The 26,344-nt window shown below is 37.3% G+C and overlaps 1 protein-coding gene across 1 annotated transcript in view; it reads left to right on the plus strand.

Moving 5' to 3' along the window:
- EYS (eyes shut homolog) overlaps positions 1 to 26,344 on the plus strand; it is a 966,530-nt gene that overhangs the window by 451,967 nt on the left and 488,219 nt on the right. Inside the window, exon 29 of the mRNA XM_075414597.1 lies at positions 6,612 to 6,811. Coding sequence (XP_075270712.1) covers positions 6,612 to 6,811 — 200 coding nt within the window. The remainder of the gene's footprint in view (positions 1 to 6,611; positions 6,812 to 26,344) is intronic.

The following is a 26,344-nucleotide window of genomic DNA, read 5'->3' on the forward strand; positions in this document are numbered from 1 at the left end:
TGTGATCATTTTTCACTCATACGTATTATTTATGTTTTTGGCAGTACAATGACAATGAGATATATGAGCTATTAATGTTTTTGAAAAACAATTCTATCTTAAAAGGTTCTGTTAAGTGTTGTTTTCCTTAACTTAATGTAAAGCATTCTATCTAGTACCTAAATCATTTTGTATTCTCAGTATTTCGACATCCTTTATAATAAACAGATTCTAGAACTTGGCACAGTGTTTCACTTTCCCCTAGCCATAAAAGAGGAATAATCACCTGTCCAGCTGTAAGTCACGGTTCCTCTCTCTGAAGACTTAAGGATAGCATAAGCAATTTTTTCCATAGCATTGCAGTGGGAGTTCATTTTGATAGTTTGTCAATTATAACTTTCAAATCTTTTCCAAGGTCATTGCCTGTTAACAACACATAAACTCAAAGGATTTCTTGTTAGATCAAAATGGGAAAAGTGTATACTTCACAGAAAAAAACCAGACTCAGAAAAAAAAAGCCTACTGAAAGGGAGCCCTCTTGCTTTGTTCTAAGGGGATAGGATATCAGAAAACTAAAAGATATTTGGATGAGAATAAAATGTATCAGATTGGTGAAGTGAAAATTTGATAAAAACTCTGTATAAATAATCACAATTGTATAATTTCTATTTTGTTAAATCATTTCATTTATTTATAAGGGACCTTATTGAAGCTGTCCGTATTTTAAAAGGTGAGAAGGGAAGGGAAGTATTGGTGTGCTGTAAAGTGTGACTACTAGGCATCATTTATAGATGTGATGATGTGTGAGGAACGCGCAGAGCACCCCAGCTGAAGTTAACAAAGGGCACTTGTCTTTTTTTTTTTTGGTGACAGTGGAAGGAACAAAACCCTTTAAAGCAGGAAGAACCTGACAAGATCAGGCCTGAGGAGAAGCTCTTCTGACCTTCTGGTTTCCCTGGAGGTGGATGGCTATAGCCCTGACTTGACTGAAGCTGCTTGTGAAGGGAGCACACTAGAAAACAGAAAGGGAGAAGATAGAGGGCAGTGATCGCTACAGAAAAAGCTGTGCAATACATCTCCTTTTGCACAGGTTACTTGCTCTGATATGACAGAAAATGAAGTTTTACAGCCTATGAATAAACGAGTGTGGTGAGTTAACTTTGGCTAGCTGCCAAGCACCCACCCAGCCACTCTGGCACTCCCCCTCCTCATCAGTACAGGGGGAAGAAGTAAGAAGAAAAGCTTGTAGGTCAAGATAAGGACAGGAAAATTTGTCATGGTCACCAGTTACTGTCACTGGCAAAACAGACTCAACTTGGGGAAGACTGATTTCATTTATTGTCAAATAAAAACTAGAACCCTTTCCTCCCATGCTGTGAGAAAACATGCTCCTGTGCAGGCTCCTCTCCATGGACTGCAGCTCCTGCCGGGAGCCTGGTCCAGTGTGGGCTCTCCATGGGCTGCAGCTTCCCTCGGGGCACATACATCTGCTGCACCATGGTGTTCACCCATGTGACAATGCAATTGTCTGCTCCACTGTGGTCCTCCGTGGGCTGGAGTGGGCCAACCTGCTTCACAGCGGTCTTCTCCAGGTGCTGCAGGGGAATCTCTGGTGGAGATTTCCTAGAGCACCACCTTCACCCCATTCTTCTCTGACCTTTGTTTCTGCAGGACTGTTTTTCCACACTTTTTCTTCACTCCTCTCTCTCATACATTGCGAAACAATGTTTTTTACTCTTTCTTAAATACATTCCCCAAGAGGCACCACCAGCTTGGTGACTGGGCTCAGCTGTGCCCTGTGGTGGGTCCATTGGAGCTGACTGGAACCAGCTGTGTCCAGCACAGGGAAGCCCTGGCCTCTCCTACAGAGGCCCTGCCTCCCGCCCCAAAAATAAACCTTGTCACATTCAGCTTTTTTAACAGGATTGTACCAGAGAGATCACTGAATTATCTCAATTTCTTTTCTTAAACAAAGCAATTTGCAAGGCCTGGAACAGTGTGCTACTACTTGGGCAAGAGCACAAGAGGCCTCTGAGGCCAGGCTAATTGTGAATTTGGAGAAGATCACACACGTAACCTGTACACTGATGCAGCAACAGGAAAGCCTTACGCCTCCTGTTCAAATCCCAAGTGAGCCAAAAAAGGCCCCAGTCAAAGGACAGGATTATCTGTGTTCTCAGAGGAGACTGAAAGTGGAAGTGTTGCTTGAAAGAAAGAATCTGAGAGAATAATGAAAAAAAAAGAGGACTCACTGTGTCTGGACAGTCTGAAGAATCAAACAAATAAGTCAAGGAGACAAAAGTTGACCTCACTGTTACTGCCCCTCAGTCTTTCAGTGTTACGGCTGCTCGGTGGTACCTGGAGATCTCAGCACTTTCTCTGCTTTCTAAATGGAATATTTTTGCTGAGAATTCCAGCAAGGAGCTAGAAGTAATTTTGTGATTTTTGTGGGGAGTTTCATTATGATATTTTGGTTTGTTGTTTTTTTTGGGGGGGGGTATTTATTTTTTTAATCATTCATTACTAGCATATTGTAGGTAGAAGTTACACGAAGTCATAAAAGGAATAAATGTTGTAATGTAATGAAATACTTGCTCTATGCCCGTAGGTTTCATCTTGGAGTAAGTGACACTGCGTATAGATGTACCAGCAGTTCTGTTGAGGAACTGCTAGCTGCGTTAACTACTCCTGATCCTAGTACATTCGCAGCTGTTTCCCCACCCTCCATTGAAACTTTTTCATGTGTTTCTTGTCAGATGTCAATATTAAAGTTTATAAAATCCCACCTGTGAGATCCTTGTATTTTGCAAATACATTTAGTCGCCCTGCAAATGCCCTATCTGTCAAAAGAAATACTGATTTCTGCCTGCTTTTTTGAATACACTGGTGTCAGCTGTGGCATTTGGAATCTTAAGGCAATGCATCATGGTTATCTTCTTCTCACTATTACTGCAGAAAGCTATTTAAAACAGAGGTGATGTCACAATAACAAAGGACAAATTTCTGCAGACAGTTGCCCCTGCTTCCACAAGCATTAGTAGTTCAAATGAAAATAAACAATTTCAAAAATAACTTTGTAAAAAGCCTTATCAAAAGGGCTTATGCAGAAAATAACTATGTATTCTTACTTCTTAAATACAGATCCCTTTTGAATCTATGCTGTTCTTCCTTTTTTTGTATCTAGTTAGATTTTAAAACTTTCGGTCAGACATTGATGATTTCTGTCTTTTCCTTCTAAGTGTCACGGCTCACTTAAGATCTTCCGATGTCCTCATCTTCACATAGTTCTCCCCTCTATAACAGTTTCCTAGTTACATCTGCATAACTGATTATGGGTCGTGTGCTGAGAAACAAATTAGAAAAGTGGCTTTCAGAAAACATTAAAAGCAGGTTTCTTTGATCTGTTGTTGTTGTTGTGGGTTTTTTGTTGTTTGAAAAATATTTTGACTTCTTATTCTGACACAACTAAGATGACAAAGCAGCATGATTTGGGGTGAGGAGATAGCAGGGAATAGAGGAAGGAATTAAGAGCATCAGAAGCCAGAATGACACCTGAAACATTCGTAATCTGAAACTACTGACATTTTCTGAAGAAGTTTATTCCCCTTTGATTTCACTAGGAAGTGAAAATCAAATTACTTTTGGGCTTCAGGCCTGGACTACTGACCTAGATCAGAGTGTACATTTGTGTTCTGTAACATAGTCTACAGATTTTTAGTCGCCGTAAAGGTGCCGACTTTACGAATAGTATGAGTGTATGAGTGTACAGCGATGGTAACAGAGCTTCCCGTTTGATCACAACACTATGCCTCCTTTCCCCCAGAAGTGGGACTGAGGAGGGGAGGGGAGGGGAGGGGAGGGGAGGGGAGGGGAGGGGAGGGGAGGGGAGAGGAAAAGATGAACCAGAGAAACTGGCCTCATGATCAGTGGGGTATTGCAAAATAGCTTTCTTTTCTGCTACTGGGAAATACTTGATTCTAATGGAAAAAAATTGCAGTCATCCATATTTATCTGCAGATGAACAGCATTCAATTAGCTTGAGTTATTTGTCACCATTTAAACTTGCTATTTATCCTCTGTATCTGCCAACCAAATACTGTAAATTTCTAAGCGACTGAGGCTGTACTGCACTCACTGACTGCAGGAGTGGTAGTGATATTTGTGTTTTACTCAAACAGGTTATTTGTAAAATTTAGGAAGGATTACTGTAAGGTTAAGACTCTGTCTTTGAAGCTTAAAAACTATATATTTTTAAATTCCAGATCAAAATAGCATTTCAGATTTTGTAAAGGTTTTTGAAAATAAGAAGGTACAAAATGAAGTGTAAATAAATGAGCAATTGTGATTTTTTTATCAACAAATTTGTGTTTGGGAAAAATTAAAATGACCCATCTTTGTGAATATTATTTTGGTAATTTTCAGGTTTCTTTGTTATTCAAAGGCAATTTTTTCCTTTGACAGGATCTGATCACTTCTAGATGAGAAAAAGTTAAAGGATATTATCTTCGGTTAGGAAGATGAGGTTCCTGAGAGCAGGAACTTGAGGTACCCAAGGAAGTCTTTTTCCCATACTGTGCTGGAAAAGAGAGGGAATGTTTCTAGGACTGTGAGTCCCTGCAATGTTACTGTGATAGGGAACTGTCTGTTTAGGGGTTGTAGTTAAGATTCAATTTCCCATTATAAAAAGGAAGACAAAACTGAAATAACATAGGGAATCAGGGTAGTTGGAGATTTTCTGTAGACTCAACTGTTCCCTAATGCCAAGCTGTAAAGTAAGTCCGTATTAGGATCTAAGATAGGCAGGACTTGGTCACAGCCATGCTACAACTTCAGTTTGTCATCTGATGTCCTTACTCTTTTAGACTATGAATTAGTGCATTTGATGGTAGTGCGGTAGCTCACTAGGATAAAGTTATTTGTGGCATTTTTACCATAATTTTGTGCCTTTTCACTGAAATAGTTTTCTTGCCTAAGAGCAGTTCAGACTAGCACTTCTCTGGTAACAGAGTGTACTCTGGTTTTTTGCAAGTTTAATGATGAATTTTTAAGGGCAGTGCATTAAAATATGCTGGAAAGTGATAGGTGTGATTTCTTTCCTACAAACTCTCTGGTTTTTATGTTACTGTAAAAGCTAATTGCTGTGAAAAGTTTTGTAAGATTTTACAAGAACAATACATTCCATAGAAGAAAATGAAAGGTTTTGCATGAAGTTTGCAACTTGGTATGACTGTGATGGCATATTGCGCCAAAGCTGTGAACATTTGTCTGAGCTTTCAACTTATCCTTGGTTACTTTGATGATTTTGCTATTTTAAAAATTTTGAATTATAATTAGGTAAAAATTTGATCCATTAATTGGAAGATTTTTTATTTATTCTCCTCATGAGCAAAGCTGTAAAAACAAAAGTAGCAGAGAGGGATGTAAGTGAATACAAATTAAGAAGAATAGACAAGAGAAGTTAGTGGAATAGAAAAAAAGCCAGAAAGTTGGAACTGAGATTTTTTTATAAACAAAACAAGACTTATTTTTGCCAACAACAAACGTAATTAATACAGAAAAAGACTACTTCTAGAACCTAGATAAAAGATTTTTGACAGCCTGTAGAACTATCCCCATCTTCCTGTGGGACGTGTAATTCAATTAGTTTATGTAATGCTCACTAATAAATCATCCTTTAGACATCCAGCTGGAAAGCTTATAGGAAAATAAGTTGTTTTCTCATAATTCCCCAAGGATATCTGAATTTACATTCTGGCAAAGCAACTGTAGTACCTGCGGGAAATCTGAGTGCCCTTGGATATCCTTAAAGAATTAAACATTCTAAAGTTACAGGAGTGTGAGAATAAACTTAAAATACTGGATTTAGCTAGACTATTTTCATGGCAGCAGCAAAATAAAACTCCTTTGGGATACAGGCAGAAACTAAGTTTCTGTTCTCAAGGGCAAAATCACATTTTTGCACTGACAATTGCACTAAGTAAACTCTCCTGTAATTCTGGAGAAACATTAATTTGCTGCTGCTTTGCATGGTTTGAACTGGATGACTTTCACATGAGCTTTATCAGAAGGAATTTTTATTACACGAACACATAAACATTTCTGTGTGTTTCTATTTGTGATATTCGCATTAATTGATAATAAGAAAACATTTACCAGGAAATACTGGTAAAAGGCTTGTGTACATTGGCTAATAGTCATTTTTTATTCTGTCCAGAATTGTCTTACTAATATGGATTTTTTCACTGCAACAGGCCCTACTGTAAAAACTTAGAAGGAATCATTATATAAACTATGGCTCAAAAACATGCTTTAAAATTTTAATAAGGGAATCGTGAATGGGAAGCACATACTTATGGCTGTAAGAATGCTTATACAAAAATATATTTGCATTTCTCCAAGATTAATCAGTAGTTATAAGTATAGTTTGAACAGTGAGTGGCCGTTGTAATCAAAAGATCTCTATATAAACAAAAATTGCCCCAAACCAGAGACTTTGGCTTATCAGACAATAAAAAAAGTTAAACACTTTTTCTAATCTCCAGATTCAGTCTCTTGCACTTGTTGTTGAAATGAATTGATAGCTAATGTGTTTTAAAGCTGTGTAGTCAATGTATTATTATTTCTCTCCTCAGGAATGTGAATCTGCTCCCTGCATTAACGGAGGTTCTTGTCAAGATGCGGTCAATGCATTTGTTTGTACTTGCCTGAGTGGGTACACTGGCAGGTTTTGTGAAGTTGATGTTGATGTTTGCAGTGAGCCCACCCTGAACTCATTTCTCTGTTATAATGGAGGCGTATGTGTTGACGGACCTGGAAGAACTTTTCATTGCAGGTTAGTATGAATACTGTTATATAACTGCTTTAGTTAATACACATTGATTTGCTAAGATTTCAGGGCGGTGTTGTTACTGTGTGTAGTATGTGAACTCAATTAGTTTTGATGCTCAATCAAGTGCTCAAAAGTGTTACTATCTTAAACCATTTCCTGTTTAACATCAGGCCCTTTATCTGGAAACTATCTTCTAGTGCTTTTCAGAGTTATATGTGGAGATTTGTAACATAATCTGACCCTAAAAAAATTTTAAATCACTGTGTTTACAGATATGTAGGTCCTCCTGCACTTTGTACTCAGAGGAAGATTAATTTGCAGTCAAATTTAGATAACAGGTAGTTTGTGTACTGTGTGTGCACAGACCTATATCCAAAGAAATTTCCTGTGCTCCATCATCATCATTCTCTGATTGTTTAAGTCTTCTGACTAAATACTTATATTCTTACAGTTTATATATATATATATATATGTGTATGTTTGTATTATTGTGGCTGGTAAAAATGGAAATAGCAAGCAATGAAAAGTGTCCAGTATGGGTAAGGTTCAGGCTGCCTTAACTGTGGGCAGCACTGCCAGCTTCAGCTGTGATGTATGTAATATTTTACCCAGTAGTACAGTGAATGGCTCAGCTTTTCTTGAATTATGTGGGAATCCATTATGTTAACAATACTACAGGTTTCTTCCTGAAATGAATATGAAAAATACCCTTTGGGATAGCCCTTGTAACTGTGTGATATCTGAAATATCTTTCTGTCTTTGAACCCTTGGTTTAAAATTAAAACAACTCACTGGAAATGAGAGGGGTTCTGGGAGTTATAATTCAGTTCTGTCCTGGGCAGACTGCCACTGAATCAGAGCTTCAGGAAACAGATTACCATCCAAAAGGTTACCCACCCACCTTGCTTTATATTTTAGTCTTCTTAATTACAGGAACTGGATGCCACAACAACACTGTATAAATTGGAAAATTAATAATAAAGCTATCATTGGGATCAGGGGTGCTTTCAGAAGACAATTCAACCCAACCTACATATGGTTGATATGAGTATGTAATAGGAATTCTGAAGCCTTTTCGTAGTATTTTCCAAGTATTTTAAGGATGAGAAACTGTTCCATACAAAACACTCAGATCTTTTTCATTCTATTTAATCAACAGTTCTTCCTCACTTTTGCATCTTTTGTTCCCAGACCATTATGTTTAGCTTGGGATTTAAAAAGGTAAAAAAAAAAAAAAAAAAAAAAATTCCTCCCTCTCCACTCATGCTTGCATTGAGCGTTTTTGAAATGTGCAGTTCAGGTTCTTCCTGCTGACTATATTCAGCATATTTGATTTTTTTAAAGTTTTTCTTAGGAAAACCAGGTAATTTTAGATGTTGTTGTTTCTTTTGCATCTAGCCTGAGAAATCTTTTTTCAGAATTTAAATGTATTTAGTGGCATAAGATGACTTTGTTAATCTTAGAAATGTGTAGTGTCACAAGTAAGTTTGATCCTATCCTTAGAATGTTGCTTTTTAAATCTACATTTTGGATTAAATAATAATTATAATATATATTATTATAATCTGTAAAAGAATGGAACCTAATAATTTATTGAATACTAATTTAAAGGGGCAAATAGTGTTGTCAAAGGCAGTCATAGTAATACATTCTGTACATCAGCTAATATCCTTGGAACATCTTCTCGAAATCTTTCAAATGTATCACTTTCGGATATCTTCAAGTGGTAGAAATTATGCTGGAAGCAATATGAAGTCTGTGTAATTTAGCCTGGATTCTGACTTTCGTAAGGGTAAGACGCTAGGATTGTGATGGAGTGTATAATTTTAAATTGAATTCAAGTATCAGTGAAAAGACATCCACAAAACCTGTAAGCAGCTTACATTTTTTTCTTTCTTGGGATTCTTCACGTGCCATTCACCCAGAAAAGACTTTTATTTTCTTCTAGTAACTATTCTTCCTCTCAGTAAAATCAAATTGCTCTTGAAAACATTTGCGTTACATACTTTTTATATATTTTCTTTATTTAATGCTTTTCTTGCCACAGTTGGAGCACATGTAGAACATATAATTAAAAACTAAAGTTGTCCTACAATCTCATTCTTGTGCTGCTTAGGAACAGTTGGTAAAATAAACTCAAATCAATATGTTCATATGCTTGTATTCTACTGATAAGGAAAGTTTAGATTTTAAAATATCTAGCTTCCAGTTCCCTTCTGTTTCTATTTGCTTGATCTCTGTGAGCAAGCTGTCCCACTGGAGCACCAGGCCTCAGAACTAGCCTGTGCAGGAATCCAGGAAAGGGGTTAAAACAGTTCAAGAGTGGAGATGCTGTACGAGCAGAAAACTGGAGTTGGAAAAACGTATTACTCTGTAGCTCTGGCATGCAGACTACACATAAGAAATGATAAAAGTAGAACGGTTTGTCTTAGAGCATGTATAGGGTAAACAATATATTGCTAGTATGAAGCAAATAGTTGTGGGGGGAGCCTAAGTGTACAGAGGCTTGTAGGGCAACCTAGGCAACTGTATCCAAGAAAGTTACTGTTTAATTCTGTCATGGTATGGAAAAGGAGTTGATCTGTATGAATTTGAAGAATAAAAGTTGTTCAGGGTGTGATAAGTGGCAGTCATGTATTTAAATTGAAAGCTATTGCAGATTGCAAATCAAAAAAAATATAGTTCACTCTTGAAGAAACTACTTAACTTGAGTGGAGCCACATTTTGAACTATGTGAGTTTTGCATGTCTCCATAAGAAATTGTCCTTGGCAAACTGTAATAATCCAGTCTGAAGCTGACAAATGCATTGATTGCTGTGGTGGTGGAGTCCACCTTGAAAGAGTAAGAGGGAAATTTGGCTACCATCAATGACAAAAAACACTGTGAATGCTTCTGACTATTGCTGTCAAGAGTATCTGTTGCATTGTCATTCTCCCTATGACTTCCTAGTCACTCAGATGACAAAACAAAACACTATGCCACCTTTTGTAAGAAAATGTCTTTTAAACAGAAATGTCATATATCGGTACTGTACATTCAGTCCTCCATCCCAAAGGAACTATTTTTTGAAGCTGTTCATGCCAGTTGTACCTCCAGGCAATAATCAAAAGGTTCTGCTGTACTGCAGAAGGCTTTACATGTGGAGTATTTGCACAGCTGTGTGCCCCCATCAGATCAAAGAGTGACTTAATGGTTAAGTATTCATTCTGAGACTCACTCAGTTCTTACATGCCACGTAACAGAAAAGGCATGCTTCCATTGGAAGATTGTTAACTGAAAAGTTTCATTTCATTTAGCTTTTGATAGACACTTGCAAGGTCTGACCACAGCTGCAGAGTACACATTACGCAGAGCTATATATCTTAAGTTTCTCAGAGCACTGAGATAAATGTAGGAAGAAAGTAATTTTATGATGTGAAAGGAGCGACTCCAATTCACTGCAACATCAGAATCTCTTAAAACAGGCAAGCTGTAAAACAATAGGTTCTCACTTTCGTGTGTGCTGTGAATATGTATGCAGAACACTCTTTCCTTCTTTTTCCTCTGTGTGAAAAAGATGCCCCTCCATTTATATGCAGATAATGAGATGGATTCTGCATGAGTTGCTGAGTTCATAATCAACTGCTTAGTTCTTTACATTCAGTGAAGCATGACTATTTTAGGGTTTGCATTGTGTGTATGTATCAGCTTACATGAAAATGCAAGAGCGGATGTACTGGTTCAAGCCAAGAACCTTCTAACCCTGTATGTTGTTTCCAGTGGTGGCCGTAAGTGGATTGCCAGGAAAGAACGAGGAAATTGCATACCTATTATTTGTCCTCCAGTACTCTCCCTTTCTCCCTCAAACAAGGGTTTTCCTGAGTGTGTTGTGGTTTGTTCAGTAGAAGTCAGTGAGTCTCTTAAGTTATTTACACAGTCTTACTTAAACCTAGATAAACTTCTCCTCTGAGGAGGGAGCTTTGACCAGGCAATCTCCAGAGGTCCCTGCCAACATCAGCTGTCCTGACAATACCATTCAGCAAGCTGCATGAAAAAATGTCTCCCTTTTCTAATTTTAAGCACTGCTCCTGCTAGCTTTATTTCACGTCCCCTAATTAAAGTATGGAAAAAGAGAATGAACAACTGATTCCAAGCCATGCTTTGTTTGCCTTTGTGGGCCACTGCTATATTGGCCCATGCTCCATCCTTTCCAGGCTAAAGATTTCTGGCTTTCCCAGTCCTTCCTCCTTGAGAAACCATCTCAAACCTGGTCGTCCTTGTTGCCCTTTTTCAAGGCTTTTTAATTTCTGTTTTGTCTTTACTGACACAAAGGGACAAGAAGTACATACAGTATCCAAGTCATCGACCAGTCTGTGGTTTACGCAGTGGCACAATGTTTTCTTTCTCCTGCTCTATTCCTCCCGTCCTAACAACAACTAGCATTTCACTGATGTTGGGAGGAGAGGGAACACAGGTGTTTCAGTTTTATTCTTCAGTTGGCTGATCACTGAACCATAGTTACTGTGGAGAATGGTTAGATAAAATCGGCATACTAACATGTTCCTATACCACTCCACGTATAATTAGTTTATCTATAAATATACACGTATATATGCATGATTTTTCATGACATTGCACTTCCTTATTTAATCAATATCCCAGTGTTACTGTCAGAGCAATAAGAATAGGTAGGTATGTTAATGACAATTTCTAACCACATATTCCATCCTATAATGACAAATATTTGTGTCTCCGTGTCAAAAATATTAACTGTAATACTATGAAAAGAAACAGTATGATAAAAACGCATATAATGTCCTGTATTTTTCTTACTTTCTGGATATATAGTGAAATTCCTTACTTATCCATGTGACAAGCTTATAGAGGAAAAAAAGAATAAGTACATCATAGTCTTTATTTGCTACATGCTAATATAAACGATGCATTTAATAAACTGCGTATGCTAGTTGTTACTCTTAACATATCTCTACACTTTCAACTAAAACCAGAAGTGTAATCATAAAAATGTTAATATGCAATTTAAAATCAGTAATTGTCCAAGTGGATTATAGTTCTGAATTATTTTAGAAATATTTTTTAGAAATCTTGTTGAGAAGAATCTTTGGTGCTTGTACCTTGTGTATTTTCCAATAAGTTTTGATTAATATTTGCTTTACTGCTGTATTGTTTATTCAGATTGGATCAGATTGATGTGTTGCTCTTTTTGTGCAATATTGCATGAAAGGTAAAGGAAAGTATCACAGCTGTAAAGAGGCAACGCATCCTTTTTTGCGAGGTTTCTCCTATACTAGAAATTTTACTAGAAGGTCAAGGTCACGATATTTGAAATAAGTATTTAAAGCAAACAAAGTGTCTAAAGATGTTTAATGTGTGCAATATGCCTGATGGATTAGCTGCTATAACTGTGTCCCCTAGTGCTTCTGGGTAAAAGTAGAAGAAAATTATCATTCTGTCACTGAAGTGAATATTAATATTTTTATGTGAACATTATATCAGACTATTTTACATATCTACAGTGGCATTTTGCCAATTAAATAGTAAAATAAGAATACAAAAAATTCAAAATGGTAAGAAGATGTCAAAGTGGAGCATGAACAAAGGCAAGGCATTAAGAAACATATCCCAAACATGGCTGCATTTTTTTTTAATAGATGCCTGTTCTGTCTTGTTGCATTTTACTAGTGATATTTACAATGGTAGTACTGCATCTAATTAAAATTACACAGTCTCTCTACCATTTTGAAGTTCAAATATTCAACAGTAAAGTGCAATCTGCTAGAGAATTAGCATTGTTTACAAAAATGCAGACACCAATGTCTGGAAATGAGGCACTAAAAACTGGTAGGAAAAAAACACCCAAAAGCAAAACACAAATCTATTACAAATCACCCAGCTGCCCAGTCTTGGAATAAAACCATTTTAAAGCTTATATCGGAATGTCTATTACCAATTATTACATTCTGTTTTTTTAAACAAGCCCTTTGAAAATTCATTGCCTGAAAAGACACAGGATGCCTTTACCCTGTGTATACCTTGGTTTTGTTTTATTTTTCTAGCTAAGTTGTTTTCTGACTTCAAGAAACAGAAGCCAAACAAGAAGAGCTACTGGGAGTCATGTTCACGTCCCCATTATCCAAGATGCAGTGACTAAACAGTTGGGAATGTGCCTGTAACAGAACATTTCAGGTTTTTTCTAGCCACACACAGAGTATATTTAATTCAACATTACCCAAAACATGCATGCCCAAGTAAAATTCAACATCTGGTTAAAGTTTCACAGTGCTTAAAGATGTAATGTGCTGCTTATTTATTCGGAATTCTATATGGAATACTAAAGCATACTACAGAAGTGATTCAAATACACATCACCTTTGATTTTTTTGCTGTTATTGTCTTCAAAACTTTGTGAAATTTGTGGCATTCTTTTTTCTTTCTCTTTCTAAAATATATATTCTGAGTGCATGTGCACAAATGACACACATAATGCTAACAGTGACTGCTTTTTTATAGCGATTGTTGACAGAAGCAGGAGTAAATCTATCATAAAAGTTACAGCATCATTTTGAAAAGATTTCTGTATTTGGTAGTGGTAAACTAACAAGTCATATAATAAGATAGTTGAAAATGTTTAAAAAGTTACTGTTTAAAATTCTTTATTTACTGTTTCGCAGAGTTCCAACCTACTGGCATTTTGCAAACACAAGAAACGTTACTACCTTGTATCTTGAGTGACAGTCCACAAGTTAAAAAAAGGGCTATGCTTCTTATGAAAACTGCTAGCTCAGACAGGAAGACTCAGTTTACAAGAATCACTGAGGGTATTTTTGAGTAATAAAAATGAATGTGCTCAATTTTGACAATACAAAATGGTCACAAGAAGTATAAAAAAGGAAGGGAAAATATTATTTATTGTTTTAAAACAAATACAGAGGTATTAAATATTTCAACTTGTCTGTATAAGTACAGTTTTCTCTAAACTGCATTTGCATGTCTATAAACTTCAGTCATGTAACAAATGTGAAGGACGGTGTCTTTCAAGTCATTTAATTAAACAACAGAATTTCCACAGGTTTTGTTTGTTTATTTGTTTGTTGTTTTTTTTTTTTAAAGGGCATTTATTGAAAAAGTTAGTGTAGCTTGTGGTGTGGTCGTACCCTGCATGTAAAAGGTGAGAAAACAAACTAGATCTGAAAAAAATAAGAGACTCCACTGCAACATTTTTTTTAATCACAAGCGGTTTCACATTGTCATTCAGATGTATGGATTGTTACTTCACAAAGAAGGGCAAGGGCAAGAGAGAGGGAAAGGAGGGTATTAGTCAGGTAAATTAATCATTTTTGAAGCCAATAATAATAATAATAGTAATAATAATAATATTTTTTCCATCTAAGTTTAGCATTGAATATGGACATTCTAGAATTATTCTCAAGGGAAGCTATACAATTTTTGACAAGTGCACGTGTGTAACGATGTGTATGAATGTGGTTAGTTACTACCTTAGAATTTGACTCTATATTTGTAAATAAGCATAAATAAGTTCATCTGACAGAGTAATAGTACCAGGAGAATACTTTCTGCCATAGAAACCTACTGTAATTTCAACTACTATTTAGTTGAAATATTTACTCATATTTAAAAATATACATAAGGTATTATGTTCTATGCCCAAATGTGAGATACAATGTAATTCTATTAAAATTTCTGTGAAGTGTCATGAATTGTGTATATTAATGCAACTAGAATTAAATACTCTTTTCGTACATGGTTTTAGCTGAGATGCTAGCTAGGTGGCTGAGCCCAGAGAATCGTGGTGAACGGAGTTAAATCCAGCTGGCGTGTGGTCACAGTTGGTGTTCCCCAGGGCTCAGTTTTGGGGCCAGTCTTGCTTAGTATCTTTATCAATGATCTGGATGAGGAGATTGAGTGCTCCCTCAGTAAGTTTGCAGATGACACCAAGTTGGGTGGGAGTGTCTATCTGCTCAAGGGTAGGAAGCCTCTGCAGAGGGATCTGGGTAGACTGGATTGATGGGCCAAGGTCAGTTGTATGAAGTTCAACAAGACTGAGTGCCAGGTCCTGCACTTGGGTCGCAACAACCCCACACAATGTGACAGGCTTGGGGAAGAATGGCTGTAAAGCTGCCCAGCGGAAGGGGACTTGGTGGTACTGGTCGACAGCCAGCTGAACATGAGCCAGCAGTGTGCCCAAGTGGCCAAGAAGGCCAGCGGCATCCTGGCTTGTATCAGGAGTAGTGTGGCCAACAGGACTAGGGAAGTGATTGTACCCTGTACTCGGCAATGGTGAGGCCGCACCTGGAGTACTGTGTTCATTTTTGGGCCCCTCATTACAAGAAGGACATGGAGTTGCTGGAGCATGTCCAGAGAAGGGCAACGAGGCTAGTGAAGGGTCTGGAGAACAAGCCTCACAAGGAGTGGCTGAGGGAACTAGGATTGTTTAGTCTGGAGGAGGCTGAGGGGAGATCTTATCACTCTCTACAACTATCTGAAAGGCAGTCATAGTGAGGCAGGTGTTGGTCTCTTCTCCCAGGTAACTAGAGATAGGACGAGAGGTGATGGTCTCAAGTTGCATCAGGGGAGATTTAGATTGAACATTAGGAAAAATTTCTTTACCAAAAGAGTAGTCAGGCACTGGAACAGGCTGCCCAGAAAAGTGGTTGAGTCCCCATCCCTGGAGGTATTAAAAAACCCTGTATTATGGCACTTCAAGACATGGTTTAGTAGGCATGGTGGTGTTGTGTTGATGGTTGGACTTAATGATCTTAGAGGTCTTTTCCAATCTTAATGTTTCTATGATTCTATGATTATTTCCTGAAAGTTTCATGCTGACACTCTCAATTTCAGTTGTGTAGGATGCAGCTAAAGATCAGTGTTCACCAAGTTCCTGTTCATCTGCACTGGAGAATTAGTGATTTTCCCTAGGAACTGTCTCAGTGGGATAACTTTCTCCCTTCCAAAAGTTCTGCAGTATAGTACCAGGTGATGACTGCCATGGTCCCATAAACAAACTTTTTTTTCTCCAGGTGTACCCTTGAATTACTTCATGTGGAAGTAACCTCATCTTAGGAAGCACTAATGCTAGAAACAAGTCAATCGACTATTGCAAAGTAAACTTCCTCAGATTTTAAATACTGCTGTAAAACTTTTACTTGCATTGTTGATATAATTTTCAGTAACTTTCTGTCTAATGTTGACACATAGTTCTTTGTACTCGTGATTGTGTTAGAGAATAGAGGGAGATGAAATGGATCATAGCATCTGCCACTTAATGTCAGACCTCAGTTTCATCTTATTCTCTGTCTGATCTTCTGCTGCAACCAGACTTCAGAGGTATGCCTGAAGGACTCAGTAGAAAAACATTTTTTTTCACCATCTCTTCATCTACCACCACACACAGGTCTCAGTTTCAATGGTCAGAGGCAGTGATGGCCCTGAAGCGTAAGATTAAGATCCTTCCTAAAGGTTATTTCTAAACATTTTTATGTTGAATATGGATATTTCTGTATCCCATAAAATTTCCAAGCCCTTCCAAGCTTTCCTTCACGTATCTGCCATTAAAAAGTGCTCATCTGTCATAAATATGATCTGTAATAGTGTTGTGTAAGTCATGTATATTGCTGTGTATTTCTCCCTTTTTTGATTTCTTGTAGAACTCAGTTTTCCCAAAACAAGTGTTTGTCATTCTGGATAGACGTCCCCTGAGATACTGTTTCCTGCAAGACCATAGGTACTCTGGCTTGTTCTCAGTGAGCACTAGGGAATATGTACTTCAGACATTAGATACTTTCTTTCCGACTAAATATTTGTATGATTTTTCTCATTTCTCATGAACAGTCCTCTTGTGGTGGTCTTAGAGTAAGAAATATAACAGCTGTTTGCTCTCAAATAATAAAGAAACAGAGACACTTCTAGAAAGTATCTTGCCCACCTTTGCTTTCCAAGTAGATGTAGAGGACTGGCAGAAGTTAGTTGATTGCAAGATTGATGAAAGCAGGGAAAAGAAGACATAATTCATCACTACCAGTGCTTTACAGAAGTGAACATATTTTGTTTCCATACTAAATATTCACCTGATTTGAAAAGAGTAATAAAAACTGAAAAAAATAGCACATGCAAACATGCAAGGACATGAAAGAGACTGCAGTCATCAGGAAGAGTCTCTAAGACTATTGTAAAGTTTGGCTCTTTACAACCCATTCCATATCTGAAAATATCCTTTTCCTGTTTGGTCAATATTGTCTGACATTTACTAGAAGAATAAAATCTATTCTTTGACTAGATTTGATTTTCTTTTTAATCAGCAAACAGGTGTATCCTACTTTTATTCTTTCCATCTATTTAGTGATGTTTGATGCGAGGCTTAGAAAAGGTTAAATATTTTTTTTACAGCACAACTTTTTAAAGTTTAAGCCAGTTTTCTATCCCAATTTTATACTGGTAAAAACTTCAAGTTTTTTTGTGTTACGTTTTGTGAATCTCAACCGTTTTCAGTATCTGCAGCTGGCAGGATTCAGAAATTAAGATGAGACTCTGGGTACTACATTGGCGATGTGAGTACTGAAGTCATCTTAGTATGGTAGACTTTTAAAAAAACAGGATGATATGAAGCTTGTACAATGCCTTAATTGTATCATTTGATGTTTCTTCTCTAGAGAGGTGGCATTCACTGGAAAAAAGAAATGAGAAGCATCTGTTTCTCACTCCAGGTCTTGCCAGATTTGGAAAAACAAATCGGTTTGGAAAAACTAAAAAATTAAATTTATAGATTACTGATGTGCAGTCCTGGCAATCTACAGGTTTGTTTCCTGAAACTCTTTCCAATGGGAAATCTATCAGACGTGGTACATTAGGCACTGTTTAGTATTTTTCTGTTACAAGCTGGTTGAATGATGAAATAAAAATTAGATAGTGGGGAAACTGAGTGTTATAAATTCAGTTTTCTATGAAGGGCACTATAGTTGGCAACTTTTTATTTTCACTTATTTTGAAGAAGGACAAACTTTTTATTCAGAATCTTAATAAAACAGAGCGTTAAAAAGTTCTCACTTGATAATATCTTTCAAAAATGGCATCTGAAGTATATTCTCCCTGCTTCAAAAGGAAATGTGTGTTAGTGACTAGCAGCTAATGATTTCTTTTGTTCACTGACTCATTGTATCAGTATGTTTGTGTTCTATCAATAGGTATATATATTTAGATAATATTTAACATATAACTCCACATCCATTTGAGACAATATTTCTTCAGGACACTGCATATAATCTGAGAACAGCAATGCTCTTTGAGGTTTACTATCTAACAGTGGCCTATAACTCACTGAATTACAATATCAGCTATTCATTTTATATGACTATAAAATTGTATTTTGTCTGACTTCCCCTCTATTTCTGAACTAGAATTTAATATCCTGATTTTTTTTAATAGAGTAATTTTGAAATAAATAAAATCAAATGGCATTCTCATAAACTATTTCATCTTCTGATTTATTAGGAAAGAAAGATCTGGAAAAGTCTGTGGAAGAGCTCTTCTAGAGCAAGCTGTTTCACTTAATTTCATTATTAGAATATGCATTCTTTTGAACTGTGTTTCACTTTCAGGATTTATATGCAGGAGCTCTCACATAAGGAAAGTTAACACGAGTGACTTTATCTCTGTGATTGTACTTTTGAGATTAGATACCGAAATTCAGGTTTGACTTTAGTTAGGTTTTTGCTTTTTTTTGTTTTAGGAAATTACTTTAGACATAATGGTCAATAAATGCAAGTAAAATCTGATGATATCTAGTATCATAATAACAAGATTATTTAGACTGCAGCCTACCAAGAAATAACTGGTATGTATGCACATATTAGTTATGCACATGTTCGAATCTGGATTCTGCCAGAGTATGCTCATCAAGTCAAGAACACATGAGAAGTTCAAGCATAGGTCTCCGTATAGGCCAAACTGATTAGTTTTAGTGATTGAAACATTTGAATTTTGTATCCTTATAGACAGCAATTAGTAAGCAGTAGAAAATAAAGGCTGACTTTGGCTGCAATTGAAGATGAATTTATTCTGATGTTCTAGTAAAGACCTGTAAATAAGCATGTGTTTGAAACTAGGAAAATTTGTTTGATTATGGACTAGTCAAACTACGGATCAAAACTTTTTCTTTCCCCCTGCCATGAAGGCATGAAGGCAATTAAAGAGAGTGGCTAGAGATAAAGGCCACACAGGAAAAGAAAAAAATTGGAGAAAGAAATGCACATGGATGAAAATATTGGCACAGAAGTGTTCACATTTGAATAAGATGTGGCAGAGATGATGTAGTGATGATTAAGCTTATGTAGGTACAACTGATAAAGATATGAAATAGAATCTCAAAAAATTAACAACCAGATGCATTTGCTGCTGGAGAGTACACCTGCTTCAGGTCGTAGTCCTACCTCTATCCCTCTGACAACACAGAACATTCACTGCAGCTGCAAAGTCCAGAAATACTAGTTTTACCATAACGGGAGAACTCATTCCAGCAGGAACAAGCATGAATGTCCTCAGCATGTCTCCTTCCTTCTAGGAGGAATAAAATTGCCTGGAAATAACTTGACAGTGTAGCTGCAGACATTGGGTTGGTACCATCTTACTTAGCATCCATCTAAACCAAAGCACATCCACCATCTACTGGTCATTCTCTCAGAAAATAACAGCATTTAATGGGTTAAGTGAAAGGTACAGAGGCTGAGTCTTTTCCTTTGCAGTCCAGCTTCTCTCCAAAAGCTTCATTGGACTAGTAATAAAAGGTCTACACAGTCTCGTGAAGTAAGGTGGGGAAACGATCATAGAATCATAAAAATTTTGGCTTTAAGGTACCTCTACAGGTCACTTATTCCAACCTTTGCCTTAAAGTAGGACTGTTGTCAGTGCTGGATCAGGTCATGGCTTAGTCTACGTTGAACCTTCTTATTCACAATCTGTGCTTTTTGGCCCTTCTTGTATTTTCTGTCATTACCCAGTTAGAATTAATCTCTGTCACCTCTAACACTCCGAGTAGTTGAATGTTGTTGATCGAGCATGCATTGGCCTTCTCTTCACAAGATTAAACAAGATGGTTCTCTTAGCTTCTCCATGTAGATCATGTCACCTATGTGCCCAATTATTTTGAACTGGACTCCCTTCTGTTGCTTAACTGAAGGGTGGGGGGAGTGAAACTAGACCTAATATTCCAGATGCATCCAGACCATTGCCAAGAATATCTCAAATGCAGCTTGGCATCCACTATAACCCTCAGGTTATACTTCTCAGCAACACTGCTTACTTGTCAGCTCCGAGTCCACACTGTAGCATGGGCTCACTCTGCCTCAACCACAGAGTTTGCAGTCCTCCTTACTGAGTTTCGAGAGGCTTCTGTGGGCCCAGTCTTCAAGTATATCAACTCTGGATTAAAACCGTGCTATTCAGAGTGTTGCCTTTCTGCCCAGCCGAGCTTTGTGCTGTATGCAGACTCATGGAATACACACTTGGTGTTGTAACCGAGATTACTAAGAAGGATGTTGAACAGTATGAATACCTGAGGTGTTCCACTGATTACCAGCCACCGACTAGATGTCAAGCCACTGGTTACTCCCCTGCGAGCCTGGCAGTCCAGCTGATTTTCAACTTACCTAATATTTTTGTCATCAAGCTCAGATTTTCTCATCTTCCGAATGAGAATGCTGTGCAAGTTAGTGTCAAAAGTCGTGCTAAAGTCAAAATCTGTTAAATCCCCGCACTGTCCCCTCATTGTTATAGCTACATGTTTCATCACAGAATGCAAACAGGTTGGTCAAGCAATATTTGCCCTTGGTAAATACTTGGTAAATGTTCCTGATTAACTTCCGGTCCTTTATATGCCTGAAGATGGGTTCCAAGAGGCCATGCCCATGACCTTTCCAGGGACTGAGATGAGGCTGATTGACCTATGGTTCTCCAGTCTTCCTTCCCACTTTTATTGAAGCTAAACATAATATTAATATTTTTCCAGGTATTAAATAACACGAGGTCACTGAGACCATTAATGTCTATTTTGTTAGAAGTACTACAACAACCATTCTCTTTTCCTGACAAATGAGCATTTTTTTAGTTTACTGTCTGTGGCTGACCACTGATACGAGCACAACAGAGAAGTACCTGTTTACATTCATGATTCCTTCATTTACACTAACATATTTGGGAAAGTTCAGGTACACAGTTCTTCAAAACTGACAATCTTTTTAACACATAGTAGCAATATACTTTATATGTCAGCACATAAATAATTCTTTTATAACAGCTGCAAAGGTCATCTACCCATGTCCTCTTGGTTGGCATATAGCAACAGAAGGCATTCCACATGATAATGGTGATTTGCTTCTCAATGGAAAGGAGTATTTTGTCAGGTAGTGTTATCTTTGCACTCATGGGGAACACTCTGTACAAGACCCTGTGAAAGAACCTATTGTGTTATTCTGAAGCTTTGCAGCTACTGCTTATTTTGCCACTTTTTGGTGCCTTTTTTTTTCCTTTCTCTGACTGATACATACTTCGTGAAATTTGAAACAGATTTGTTCAGAATGAGGTTGCTCCAAGGCAGGTCTTTCACAAGCAGTTATTCAGTCTTGCTGTCTGGTTGTCCTCCTTCTGATTCTTCTCCAGGCTGCCTCCAACAGCTAGTATGCATAACATTACAGACCTTGTAGAACCTAGAAAGTTTTAGCTTCCCACAGTATAAGACCCAGCTGGAACATCACTAAGTATCTGTGCAGGTGTTTTATCTGGATGGAGTAGTAAAATAAATAACATGAATTTTGTCTAGTAGTTCAGGCACAAATGTAGCCACATCTTCAGTGAACTGCCCATCGGTAGGTGTCCTGGGTTTAGCCTGCCCTTGTCCTGACCCACGAGTTTTGCTTTTTTTTTTCCATTCTCCTCCCCACCCCAGTGAGGGGAGGGGTGATAGAGTGACCGCGTGGTCCTTTGTTGCCAGCCCGGGCCAAACTGCAACAGTAGGAGAGATCAGATAGTAAAATCCTACCACCTTAGCTGATTATCATTGCTGTAGTTGTTATACAATCAAGTTGAGATGAACGGAATAGTTTGTGTAACGTTTTTATGGCCCCCAATTTATATTCCCCTCACGGAATTTGTTGATTAATTTGAGATGGTGTGACCAGTGTACAATATACCAAGTGTAAGTAGCGAAATTAGCATTTGCTGCTCTTAAGTCTTCTTTTATTCTTCTTTGCTTGATGTACAATACAGAGACAGAAGACAAAACTAAAAAACAATGCTTCCTAATTTTGAGGGCCTTTGGGGTAGTAAGATGAGTATGTGACTGACTGCCATACAACAGCCACCTTTGGGGATAGGATCTAAATATCTTTCCAGGTTGTGCTCTCAGTAATGGAAGTTGTGCTGAAGATTAAAATATCCAGTTAAATCTGTTGTTCTGAGTATGATGCTGACAGTTCATTGTGTTTTGTTTCATATCTGTGGATGCTCTTTGAGAAGCAATGACAGAATTTTCAGTGGTTATACTGTTTTTCACTTTTTTTTGAGGGAAAACCTGGGTGTTTCTACCTGCAAAAAATCCAAAAATCATGACATAGGCAGATTTCTTGGTTGCCTCATTGTGGCAGGTGTGCAATATTAGAAACTGAAGTAAAAGACAGACAAGCCCAGACCACTAATAAGATAAGTGTGTTCAGAGATGCTACCAGCATGAGTCCTTTCAGAGGACTGAAGCAGTATGTGTGGTGCATATTGCTGAGATTATTCGGAAATTGAGAGCAAAGCTGAATGCATGACCTGCTTTCAAATGGGATTGAATGCTGCTCCTGGTGGCTCAGCATGATGTTTTCTTTATACTCAGAGTCAACTGCTTCAGAACAATAAAGAAAATCCTCTCCAAGCCGCATCTATCCTTCAAATAGGAGAGCAGCAATAGCTGGCAGTTTGTGGAAGAATCCTGCATTCTTTTTTGGTGTATGATTTCAGACATCTCCTTTCCTCATGATTCATACAGTAAAATCCTGTTCCATAATGAAAACTGGCATTAGCAATATTATATATGTATATATCTTTATACATACATATACATATATGCATATATATATACACTGTTTTGTTGTGAAATAAGAGTTTATCTGGAGAAATTAAAAAAAAAAGTCAGGTTCCAAATTTCCAGTACTACATACTGCATGCCCTGAGTTTAAGAGATATGTTTTAATTTGTTATACTAAACCTTATCACAGCAAATAAAAAAATAATGTGCCTTTACCTGGAAAAAATAAGGGTAGTTTCTGAAGCAAGTAGTTACTAATGACTTTTGTACATTGCTATGAATATGTGGGCACAAAACTTGAGATGCAACAGGGTTTGGTGTTCAGAAAATATTCCTAGTCTTTTCAGTTCAGGGTTCCTGAATTTTGCTTTTGAAAATGTAGCTATTGAAGATGTTATATTCAAAAATAACAGCATAAACTGGAAGCAGTGCTGATGTCAGTGGTTTCTGAATGTCACTATTTTGCATGTAAAAGAACTTTCAAATAGCATGACATGTACGTGGTATGAGAGAGGATGTTAAATATTTCACATTTACTATTTAGGGACATAACATGTATTCAATATTTAGTTTTTAAACAATACCCAGCTAATTTTAAAGATTCTATATTTCTGTTGTAATTTTGATCCATCTTTGTTTCCAGTTCAGATTGACATTTTCTCCCAAGCAAAGTGGATCTATGTGATTCTTTCAGATGTTCTCATTAGTATGACTTTTTGTACCTTCCAAGCAGTATGCTGAATAACCAAGGGAGAGAAAAAAAACCCACCAATCAAGAGGACAGAGTGTCTTCAGTATATTTTTTGAAGGCTTGCAAGCACTGATCAATCATGTTATTGTAAAAGGTATCAAAGAGTGAATTTCAGCCAAGATAAGCATTACTGAGTAATGGGTGCTTCTCAGAAAGCATTTAGTATCTCCATGATTAGATCAGTTCTGCTCTCATCAGCTTCCCAGTTTTCTCATGCATTACCTCACCGTTTACTACTTATACATTTCATTAACTTAGATTCTTTACTCACTGATTTTTCTAGAGGCAGCTCTTAGAAGTTATTAAGCATAGGCCACACTCTGAACCTTACACTTCCTGAGACATACCATAATCTGAAAGTGAAAGCACAGTAATCAGCAAGACTGTGGGAGGTACAATATACTTCTCTGTTGAAAATGTAGGAGTATCACTCTTTCAAGATTTATGCAATAAATACAGACAAATCAAAGATTGCAACTAATCCAAACTTGTAAAAATAGTACGAAAATGCTACAGAAAATAGGTATCGCAGCCATGGTGTGAATTTGAAATCTGGCACAGATAAGAGAAATATATCAGGGTGGTGCTAGAATGACATCATAAATTAAATACAATTTAGTCCTATTTTTTCCCTCAGCACACAAGGAAGCATCCTGAATCCCATGGTGGACCAGTCCTTATCTAAGTGTGGACTGCATCCTTTCACCTCCTTGGCCTAGGACTACTAGCTGATATATTGTCAAAGCTTTCACCTCCTCCCTGCCTAGACCTTCCTCACCTATCGTGGGGGTTAGAATAGTGGTCAGGAGGTGAATATTGTTCCGTCTCCCACAGTCTGAGTGTACAGATGCACAGGGAAGAGGGGAGGGGAGCTGCATCCAACCTTGTAACCCTCGTTGCAAGAACACACAGAACTGGAAATGTTGAGATAAACAGACAAAACATTCTGGTCAGAATTTTCAACATTTGCATTTCTTAGTATGTCTGAATGATAAAACACATTGTATTTCATCCTCACCTTTCTCCCTCTGGTTTTCAGAAATTAACATTAAGTACAGCGTAATGTTTATTTTGATTTTGAAATGTTAATAAAATGTTACAAGAAGCAAACGTAAACTGCATAAAGAAACTTCATTGGTTTAGCTCCTTTTGCAATACAGCATAGAAAGTTCACTAATGTTTCAGTCACCTCTTTAAATCTTTATTTTATCCACATAAGAGTGACACTGTGCTCTTTAGAATAACAGCCTGCTGTACCTGAACTTCTGTACAGATTGTGTAGAAGGGTGGACTCTATGTGTATATTCACATGTGTATGTGGTAAAGTCATCATGGAAATCAACATCTCCATTTAAACTGACACTTTTTGTTATTAGAAATTATTCTGACCTTCTTGCTTTCTGGTCTAACACACTTATTTGAAGTAGCCTTTGAAACTGAGCAAGAGCAAAACTCTGCTGCCTTTTCTTGTCATATTAAATACCACTGTATTCTGGCTGAATTTCAAGACTAGTAAGACTCCAACAAGTTTGCTAGGACAGTCATACCAATAAAGCTCTCCGCTGGAGAGATACCTACTTGTAAAAGGAACTCTTTCTTCATCATAATTAAACTACCTTCTTGAATGACGCAAACCACAGCAGTACCAGGAATCTTCTGTCCCCCTAGCTGTGTTGGATGGAAATGTAATTTTTGCCCTGTGTTCATTGCATCTATGCTAGCAAAATATTTAAAGTTCAGCCTCAGCCATTTTGTGTTTCTCCTCAGGAAAAAAGTTGGTGGTCTGACAAAATGATAACTGAACATGAACATTTTTAAGAGCAAAGCTCACACCGCTGCCAGAGCAACACCTGCAGCAGCAGTATGTGCTGCTTTGGGAGTGCTTGGGAGTTGCCAGAGCAGTTTTACTAGCTACGGGGAGGAGATGCCCGTCTCTAACCATCTGCAGTCTGCAGACCTGGCACAGGCCATGCAAGAGATTCTTCAGAATGGAGGAAGGTGTGACTACAAGAGAGATAAGACTGCAACAGTCACTTGGATGTAGTCTGAGCAGTACACCCCTGCGTCAAAATAAACTTTCTCCAAGTGCTACCTGTTGTGCCTAATACATAACTAAATGTGCGGAAATGTATGCAGGTAATACAGAAGACTGGAGATTCAAGTCATACACTTGCATGCAGTGTATATCTGTGTATCTTTTTCCCTGTTGAAATGAATTCTCAGAAAACATATACAAAGTATGTTAAATGACAGTTGTATAGGTTACAAGTCAATTGGTTAAAGGATAGAAAATGCCTAATCTGTCACTACTCCAACAATATATGCGCAAGAATAGTTTTTCTTTTTGTAACTCATAATATTTTGAATAGTGCTTCATCTGCACTGAGTAGATATTTAGGATGTTCATAAGGACAGATGAGACTACTCAAGAAACACTAAATCTGGCTTTTCTAGCAATTGAATTTATGTAAAGATAGATGAGCCTTTCTTTTGCTGGTTCACTAGCTATTAACTTTTTCATTGAAAAATTATCTTGCAAGCATTGTTTTTGGGGTAAGAATGAATATTTTTTTATTTCCTTTTATTTTTTTTCGTTAAGAAATACTCTCACTTCTTTTAGGAAGAAACTGGCTTCTGCATTGGCATGTTTCACCTACCATTTTCACGTATATTACAGATTATTTTATACAGTCACAGCATTATCCATGG

This window comes from Opisthocomus hoazin, chromosome 2, assembly GCF_030867145.1.
Source record: "Opisthocomus hoazin isolate bOpiHoa1 chromosome 2, bOpiHoa1.hap1, whole genome shotgun sequence".
Lineage (NCBI taxonomy): Eukaryota > Metazoa > Chordata > Aves > Opisthocomiformes > Opisthocomidae > Opisthocomus > Opisthocomus hoazin.